Source organism: Gopherus evgoodei, chromosome 14 (genome assembly GCF_007399415.2).
Source record: "Gopherus evgoodei ecotype Sinaloan lineage chromosome 14, rGopEvg1_v1.p, whole genome shotgun sequence".
Classification (NCBI taxonomy): domain Eukaryota; kingdom Metazoa; phylum Chordata; order Testudines; family Testudinidae; genus Gopherus; species Gopherus evgoodei.
In genome coordinates, this window is record NC_044335.1 from 8,469,763 (window position 1) to 8,479,559 (window position 9,797).

General features: G+C 42.0%; 1 protein-coding gene across 1 annotated transcript; it reads left to right on the forward strand.

The window, feature by feature from the left end:
* Positions 1-3,505: 3,505 nt before the first annotated feature.
* On the forward strand, positions 3,506-8,484 carry RPS21 (ribosomal protein S21). The gene is made up of 6 exons (XM_030533492.1): positions 3,506-3,576; positions 4,431-4,527; positions 5,846-5,909; positions 7,004-7,075; positions 8,172-8,227; positions 8,419-8,484. The coding sequence occupies exons 2-6, from the start codon at positions 4,478-4,480 to the stop codon at positions 8,426-8,428; spliced, it is 252 nt and encodes an 83-aa protein (XP_030389352.1). The 5' UTR covers positions 3,506-3,576; positions 4,431-4,477; the 3' UTR covers positions 8,429-8,484.
* The last annotated feature ends 1,313 nt before the right edge of the window (positions 8,485-9,797 follow it).

The window sequence follows — 9,797 nt, forward strand, 5'->3', positions numbered from 1 at the left end:
ATATGTCTAAAAATGTAGTGCTCCAAGACAACTCGTGATCTTGCTGTTAATTATAGGAGTTAAATTGCTTTTAAACTAATATGTAATGGAGAAAAGATGCTCTGACTGAAATGTAAACCTTAAAGTCTAATCCTGCAATCCTTCCTCAGACATTGTTTACTACAATGGAAGCTGTGCCTGAGTAAGGATGTAGGTTGTTGGTTCAGTGTGTAAATGGGCAAGTTGGGTTTATTCTTCCAGCAAAATGTAGAGTTACACCTTCCTAAGATAAACCATGTATTCTTCAGAGCAGTGTTTTAAGTAAAGACTTTACTGTAATAAGTTCTCATATTAAACCTCAGCATGTGCACATCCAAAGCTCTGAGCTCTAAAGCCCTAGATATTATGGGTGAAAATTGTATCATGGGAATGGTCTATTATATACAGTGTTCACTGTGTGTAAATTTCTGTAAGAAATGGAAGGAAACTCTTCTATAACACCATAGAAATCTTGTTTCAAATCTGAAGATGGGTTATTGATCCCAAATTGTCATTTTAACCAACCGTCTACAATGTGTATGTTGAGTACCTTTTTCTGTGACTTATCTGTACAGAAATAGTACTCCTGATGGCAAAGGCAGTAACGTGTGTGTGTGTGTGTGTGTGTGTGTGTGTGTGTGTGTGTGTGTAAAATGTTTTATAGGAGTTAGCATTCTCTTCCCTAAATTGGCTTAGAATTCTATTTCAGTTAAGCCTCGTGATATATTTCTCTTATAGAAAAGCTGCCACTGTGTGGTAGAAAATTATTACTGCAATGTTATCAATGTCTAAACCAAAATGGGACCCAACATAACATTCTAAGAGAGATGTTACACTTTTTCATGCAAAAACAAAAAGTCTATTTTCCTTTAAAGAGAAATGCTGGTCTCTTTACATTTGGGTGTGTGGTTTTAATTATGTGTCACATGTAAATATGGTGCTGCTTAGATTTAGCACAACGAAAAGACTCTTGATAGGAGCTTGTACATTTTTATGTAAACTGTTATAGTTTTGTCTTAGTAAATTTTAAAGTTTCTGTTTGTAATTTGTCTAATTCTTTTGATGAAACTGGGATTGAGAAGCTGTGAAATAAAATTTGTTTTGATACGTATTTTGTAACCAATCAAGTGTAACATACTTTGGCTTGTGTCTGGAAAAGATTCCTTTAAGAACACTAGCTATATGAGCCTTTCCTTTGCCTCCTTCTAAATACCTGGCAGAAAGTGGTAATCCAAGTCAATTTGCAAAACTACTATTCTGGATAGTTTTCATGTACTACACTTGCCCCTGAATCTTTAACCCATATTTAAGTTTTCAATAATGCCCTATTTAAAAAAAATATAATACTATGTGACAAGACCACACAAACTGGCGAAGCTGATTAAACATACATGGGAACTAGTGCTGTCTATTTTAATCTTTCAGTTACAGCAATCAGTCACATTTCAGTATGAAATTTTCTTATAAGGCAGACTGTTCATTTAATACATCTTTTTAGCTCTAGGACAAACTCATTTAACAAGGCAGATACTTACTACCTCATAGACTTCAAGGCCAGAAGGTCCATCATGATCATTAATCCAAGGATTCTAAACTTTTTTCTTTGACAACCCCCACAGCATCCTGTAAAAACTCCACAGCCCACTTGTGTCACTACTATTTTTCTGCATATAAAAGCCAGGGCCAGAGTTGGGGGTAGCAATCCACAATTTATGCTAATTTCAACCTGCAACTGACCCATGCTTCAGAGGAAGGCAAAAAAAACCTGGGTCTCTGCCAATCTGACCCTGGAAAAAAATCCTGATCCCAAATATTGTGATCGCTTAGATCCTGAGCATATGGTCAAGACCTAGCAGCCAGACAGCTGGGAAATAATTTTCTGTAGGAACTCAGAACCCTCCATATCTAGTGTCCTGGTCATTGGAGATATTTGCTATCTGAAAGTACAAAGTGGGAGGACGCAGCGTGGAACAACACAGTGGTGCCACAGGTCACTTTGAGGAGTACAGATGTGCTCATGAGACAGAGAAGCGACAAAGGAGGAAAGAAAGGACACAACAGTCCAGCCAACAACTGTCTCCTCCAAGATCACACCTTGGGGAGATCTTTTCTGTGGGAAAATCTGCAAGGCATGAATTGGGCTCCTCAGCCACTTAAAAACCCACCAGTGAACCCCCTTGGCAAACATTATCCTTGCATGGAGGGATAGCCAAAGACATGGTATTGTAGGCAGTCTCATCATACTATCTCCAAAACTTAGCAAGCTCAGTCTTGAAGCCAATTGAGTTTTTTTTACCCCTGCTACTCTCCCTGGATGGTTGTTCCAGTTCCCTGTCTATGCCCCTACTATTTAAAGTAAGAACTGCTGTTTCCCCGCCAACAAAACAACTGCTTCCTAAAATATTGCTTGCTTGCTTTCACATGCATATGGCAGCTGCAGAGCAACATACTATAGATGCAGTTGTATGTCCATAAGGCAAGACATTTCAAGGCCTCCTCTGTGACATTGTGGATATCATCCAATTCACCTTTGAATCTGTATTTGGGGCACTGTGTTGTATGTTTGGTTTGGATGTTCTCACCCCAATGCCATGAAGTGGAACTTTTAATTTTCCACTTGTACATCAAGTAGCTGCATCTTCCATGGTTTGTTTGGCTGCAGTTGAAAGTGGTCCAACGTTTACATAGCAGGTTGAAACCAGGAGGGTGGCTTCTTGGGTCAGTAATAATGTGCTTGTTTGGAATGGTAAGTGAGGTCCAGACACTAACGTTCCCTGGCTGGATCCAGAGACTTCAGATGGTCCATAATGGTTTTTGCTATTGCGTTTGAATCAACTGGCAGGAGCCCTCTCATTCAAGCTGGAGTAAATGCAGGGCACTGAACTATGTTGGATATAGACAAACAACTGCAGTTCTGTTCTAGGGCAGCGATTCTCAAACTGCAGGTTGGGACCCTAAGTGGATCTCAACCCCATTTTAATGGAGGCGCCTGGGCTAGCTTAGACTTTCTGGGGCCCAAGGCTGAAGTTGAAGCCCGGGGCCTGGGCCTGAAGCCCTTGGGCTCAGGCTTGCTCCCCTCGTGGTGTCACGTAGTGATCGTTGTTGTGAGAAGGGGGGTCGCGGGGCAGCGGCGTGTGACAGCCTGAGGCCAAGGAGCGGAAGAACCTTCCCGCTGGGACGGTCCCGACTCAGAACCGGACCGTTGCGCTGCGGGGGCTGGTGGCGGGGTGGAGGGGGGGTTGGGATTTCCCCTTCCCGCCCAGCTCCGTTGATATTGGTGCGGGGGGGGGGGTTCCTGTCACCCTACGGCTCCGAGGCCACGCGCCCTGCGTCTCGGCTCTGTTCACAGCCCCTCCCCCACGGCAGCTGGGAGGGGGGGCTGCCGCCAGGTAACTCCGCCCGCGCTTCCGGGCCCGGCGGCTTCGCGCGCTCCCCGCCGCCATCTCTCGCTAGTGACGTCAAGGACGCTGCCCCGGAAGCGCTCGCGTCTTTCACCGTCTTTGTTTTATCGCTTCCGGGCGGCGGGTGCCGCCCTTTCCGGTCTGGGCTGGCGGCGAGGTAGGAGGCGAGGGGTAGCCGGGCTGGCGGGGCGCGAGCCGGGACTGGGGGCGCAGGCCGCGGGGGCGCCTGAGATACCGCTAGGGAGGAGGGGGGGCGCCGGCCCCGGGTTCCCGGCCCCTTTTCCGGCGGCCCCCGGCCCCGCCTGCAGCCTGGCCTGGCGTCGGTTCTCCCGCCTGGCCCGGGCCGGCCGCCAGCGGAGGAAGCCCCGGTTCTTCTCCCGTGTGCCGGGGGGAGTTTGTCTTCCCGTCGCGATCCCAGCCGCCTGGGGCGGGGAGGCTTTTCCTGCCGCCCGGCCCCCGTGCAGCGGCTAGGTGCGGGGCCGGGGTTGGGCCCGTTAGGTCCAGATTTGAGTTCGGTATTTAATGGCTCCAGTCCCGGTGCATGAGGGTGACGGGGCCGCGCCGATCACCTAGCCCAGGACGAAGCACGCGAGGATTGAGGGCGAAGTATTTGTCATGGGGCCTTGGTTGTGAGATTAGGCAAATATGCCTGCTTGTCTCTAGGAAACGCTGCAAAACCTTCCCTTTTGAAAGGTCTTTCCGCCATCAGACTCTCACAACGCTCACATGCCCTTATACTCCGAAATCAACCCCCACAAAAACTAGCAGAGTCCTCAAAAACAAAGACTTGACCACAAGCAGAGTTGTACGTGTTGCAAAAGGAGAAATGCCAGAGACTCCATTAAGCTCATAAGGGACTTTTATTGCTATTGATTTTATGCAAAAGGCACAGAGATACTACAGAGTAAAATTTAAGATGGATAGAGTGAGGTGGGCTTGGGCTTGGCTGTTACAACATGTAGCTGAGTGCTTGGTTAGTAGGGTATGACCCTGTGATTTATGTCCCCTTAGGTATCTCCTCTTGCACATCCCTGTGTGGTTACATATAGAAAAATAAGATGCAGAATGATGCTGGGGAATTTGTGGACCTGTATGTGCCTCGTAAATGGTGAGTTTCTTTCCTTGGTGTGCTTGATGCTATTATATAGGGGCATGGGTCTTTCCAGGCTGACTCAGATGGTCAGTCTTGTGCAGCCTCCTGCATCCAACAATGTCAGTATCCTCATAATAAACCTCACTGGTATGTGATGGTGTGTGAAAGGTAGTTCCTGTGTGAGGATAAGTTTATGCCCTGAAGCATGAAACTTGGTAACCAAAGCACCAGTTCACTATATTCTATGAAGGGTTTAATTTAGTTGAATTATTACTTCCTCTTAGATTCCAAGGTCAGAAAGGACTGTTGCAATTACCTAATCTGACCTGGGTAACACAGGCCATAAAACTTCTCCAAAATAATTCCTTTATTGAACTAGATCTTTTAGAAAAACACCCACTCTTGTCTTAAAACTTGTCACTGATGGAGATTTCACCGTGACAATTGATAAAGTGTTCCAGTGGTTAGTTACCTTCACTGTTGAGAGAGAAAAACACAACTTTCATAAAAGCACATGGATGTTAGCAAGTGGCCAGATTGGTGTTGGGAGTCATTTTGTTCTGACCTTCAAGGGGGAACAAAAATTTATAAAATGAACTGCTCATTTGTGAGTATGTGTTTATTTCCTGCAGGAGCAGTTTCGTGAGCTCCTTCTGAGTTCTTAGGAGTTTTTACCATGAACTCATGATTACTCACTGTATCTGAATTCACAATGTTTAGTCTAAAAGTCACAGTCCTAGGATTAAGATAGGCAAATAATTAAATAGACATACTGGGAGGTTTTTTAATAAGAAATTCAGATAAACCTGGTAAACCCCTTAAATAAACTATATGAAGTGTAGGCAAAATTAATTTTGTGTGAGGGTGCTATTGGAAGGGCCAGTTGATTCTACTCAGTCACCACCACTGCTCTGTTACTAAATAAGTAGCATTCGTCTCCGACATAGTAGGCAGCTACATTCCAGTTTCTTACAGTTGTTTTCCAGAGCAGGTAGGAATGTATATTTCCAGTGTGAGTTATCTTCATTTACATGCAGTGAACATACATTCTAAAAATAATACATTCTGAAAATAATGAAATAGGCCAACATTAAGATTATTTACTGCCATCGCTAAGTGTAATGATGCCAAATAAGAGCCAGGTTTAAATCCAGTGTCAGACCTATTTTTAACTGTATGGTCATTGAGCTGTCTGATGCCTTGACTATCACCATCAAACTGCTAGCCCAGCTGTATCCACACTGTGGATAGGCCTTTAATAGGCTTTGTTCAGTTAATATAATACCCTCCTTGTATCCTTTTTATTTTAACTTCATATTACCTCTTTTCTCAGCTCTGCTAGCAACCGAATAATCGGTGCTAAGGACCATGCGTCCATTCAAATGAATATTTCTGAGGTAAGTATACTCATGACAGATGTAGATCTAATTAGAGAGTTGTAACTACTTGTGAAGTTTAGAACCTTCAGTTTCACTAGCGTTTATGAAGTGCTCAATATGTCAGTGTGAATGTTGTATTACATCTATTATTATTGTAATGTATTACATTACAAATAAGTCTAATACCATCTCAGCAGCATTGGATGTAATTTATCTTGGCAGCTTGCTTTGGCAAATCTGCCTTCGTTGTGCTTTGTACAGGATTTGTAATTTTTTTAATATTCGTGGAGGGAATGTGGCTTAGTAGTTAAAGTGTGGGACTGATAATTGGAAGTCTTGCAATTTTGTCTCTGCAATTTGCTTACTGTGTGGATTTTGACAAATTACTTCATCTTTTTTTACATCATCACCATAACATGAACATTTTTTAAGTGATTTTATTTCCCTTTAAATGTTAAGAAAAATTCTCTTACTTTCCCATATTTCATTATTCAAGGATTGGGGATCAGCAGAAATGAAAAACACATCCTTGTGCTATTTTAAGGGTCGCTGCAGGGTTTAATATTACACAGCTCAGCATTCTCTTTCTGGGAAACTTCTCTACAGCTTGAAAAAGTGAGATCATTTGTGTCATTTTTCTTGTGCATTTATCTGCCTGCAGAAAACACTGCTTCTTCCAAATTTCGATACAGTCCTAAATCCAGACAAGCGCGCTTGTCATTAAGGCAGCTGAATCCACAAACTTACTTTTAAATTGGACATGTACTTGTGTCCCAAAAGAGACTTTGGCTTTATCTTCTAACTAGGCCTTCATTAATACACCAGTTTGTTACTGGTTATTGTATTCCTGCTATGTTGTCTGATCCTGAATCCATCAGACACCATGGTCTTTTTATGTATGTGGAGAACCTAACCAGTGATTTTTAATGTGAACATTTGGTTCAGGTTTTGTGATTCATGATATTCTGAACATAGGGCCCATTTCTCTGCAAACAATTTACCTTTTTACACCTTGTCTGCAAACTAGATATTTTTTAGAGGGTAAAGTATTAAAAGAATTGTGTGTCTACCAACATGTCTACTTAATCAAAATGATCTAATTATAATTGTAGGTTGACAAGGTCACAGGCAGAGTCAATGGCCAGTTCAAAACTTATGCCATTTGTGGAGCAATTCGTAGGATGGTAAGAATGTTTTCTTGAAAATTAGAACTGTCTTAATTTGGTTGGACTGTTTATCCCCATGTGATGCATGTTTGGCCTTTGTGAAAAGTTTGTGATCTCAGTCCAACTCCCAGTGGACTAGTGTGTCTATCACAAAAACCATACCTCTCATCTGGCACACTGTTTGGAAGACCCAGTAAAGGGAAAAAGACAGTGGACCCCATCCAACTTCTCTTTAAATGGAAAAACTCTCCTGACTTTAGTGGGAGTTTGTACAGGGCCAGTCCATCATAGAAACACGGCTGTTCTTTATCCACAAGTTGTTTTTCCTCCAGGACATATCTGAGGCACACTGTCAGAGGAATGTAAGGATGTTAGTATTGTTGCTTCCTGTGCTACTCTACATCCTTACTGGATAGAGGATTTCTGTTTCTAAAGTTCTCAATCCAGTACCTTTCATGGACCTTATTCAGTTTTAAATGTAAAACAAAAAGCTACCTTGTGTTCATTCTGTTTAGATTTAAGAGGTGAATTTCACAAACAAATTCCATTACCAAATCAACTTCTCCACTTATTTATTCTGGGTTTTTTTCTGGTTAAAGCATGTATACTTGAATTGTCCAAAAATCTGTAGTAATGAAATCAGTAAAAGAAATAGCTGAAGTTTTTTTGGTGGTTTTTTTTTTGGTGGCAACCAGTATACCGAGTGACCAATTTCTGGAGCAGCGTTAGGTCTGTGGTGTTAGTAAGCAACACAACAATCCAGCTTTTAAGATTTTTTTAAACCAACCCAGTGTGATGCTTTTTCTGCACTTTCATCAGGGTGCTGTGTCTTCATAATAACAAGATATATCGTTGAACATCAAGTGACATAATGTATGAAGTTAAAACCACTTTCTGGTACTGCAGGATGGCCAAGAATTTGATGAATACTTTTGGAAAAGCTAATTTGCACAAATAGCATTCCATCACAGATTTATATATATCTCTAAGTCTTTGATGCTTCCAGAAATGTCTTTAAGTAGCTGAGCACCTCACATCTCTCATTTTACATTTAAAAATGAGAAACCAGGGATTATAGACCGTGTTTCAGAACTCCATTTTCTTCCTATTTAAGGGTGAATCTGATGATTCTATTCTGCGTCTGGCAAAACATGATGGGATTGTTTCCAAGTAAGTATGTTTATCTCATCTTTGCAAAGGTTATCAATGTGATTTCCTTTCCAGGTTCCAAAGTTTTAGGTCTTGATGAAAACGTGTATTCTGGATTTACAGGCTGTTTATGAAGTTTCACAAAAATATTTATTAAAGCTGCTGAAACAGATTACGACTTTGTAACAGTTTTGTTTGGTTTTCTTTTCCAGGAATTTCTAACTGAAGATGCTGTCTGATATGGAACATTTTGTTGTAAAATAAACAGCTTAAACATATTTGATGTGCAGTGTTTTCTTTTAGTTCAGAACCATAAATGCCAGTGGGTTTTTAAGTTCCCTAAAATATCTTCAGATGTTTGTACAGGAAAGTTACAGAACTGACTAATTCTGAGGACCTAGAGATGAAATCTTTTGATAACCCAATATATAGAACTATGCCTCATTTGAAAACTTGGGTCTGCATTTTTGTTAACGTAAAACTTTCTCATCCAAATTTAGTATATGTTGCAAATTTAGCTCATTGTATTATCCTTGCTTTAATTATACACCACTACCTCGATATAACGCCACCCAATATAACATGAATTTGGATATAACACGGTAAAGCAGTGCTCCCGGAAGGGGGTGAGGGGCACTCCAGTGGATCAGAGCACGTTCAATATAACATGCATCCGATGAAGTGGGTATTCACCCACAAAAGCTCATGCTCCAACACGTCTGTTAGTATATAAGATGCCACAGGACTCTTTGTTGCTTTTACAGATCCAGACTAACATGGCTACCCCTCTGATACAACATAATACAGTTTCACCTATAACACAGTAAGATTTTTTGGCTCCCAGGGACAGCGTTATATCGAGGTAGAGGTGTATACATCACAGGAGTCTGAAAACACTTAAAAATTGTTTGATTCTGCCTGTTTCATTGAAATGTGTTTGAGGAGGGCCTGGTCTACGCTGGAGGTGGGGGTCGATGTAAGATACGCAACTTCAGCTATGGAAATAGCGTAGCTGAAGTCAACGTATCTTATTCTGACCTACTCCCATCCTCACGGCGTGGGATCGACAGCCGCGGCTCCCGCATTGACTCCGCTTCCGCCGCTTGCCCTGGTGGAGTTCTGGAGTCGACAGGAGCACGTCTGGGGATCAATATATCGCGTCTAGACGAGACATGATAGATCAATCCCCGATAGATCGATCGCTACCCGTTGATTTGATGGGTAATCTGGATGTACCCGTGGAAAGCTTATGTAGGATATGCCCTTGTGGGTTAATTTGACTGAGACTATTAAAGTATAGGCTCAGCTTTCTTCTGTTAATATCAGTGCTGTATGTGTTTCTGCCATCGATGCGCTCATACTCTTGGCTCTTCTATTGAAAGCTTATGTGTCGTTATAGGAAATGCTTACATTTTCTTAACATGCTTTCCCTGTATTAATTACTCTGCAAGAGACAAAATATTCAGGAAATTGTCACTTTTCATATGACCTTAGATGTTAACAAGTAGGGCATTATGCTGTCTGGGAAACTCATTTAAAATATCTAAACAATATTTTAATACATAGCTTACAGGTCCTTTAATGGCCTATT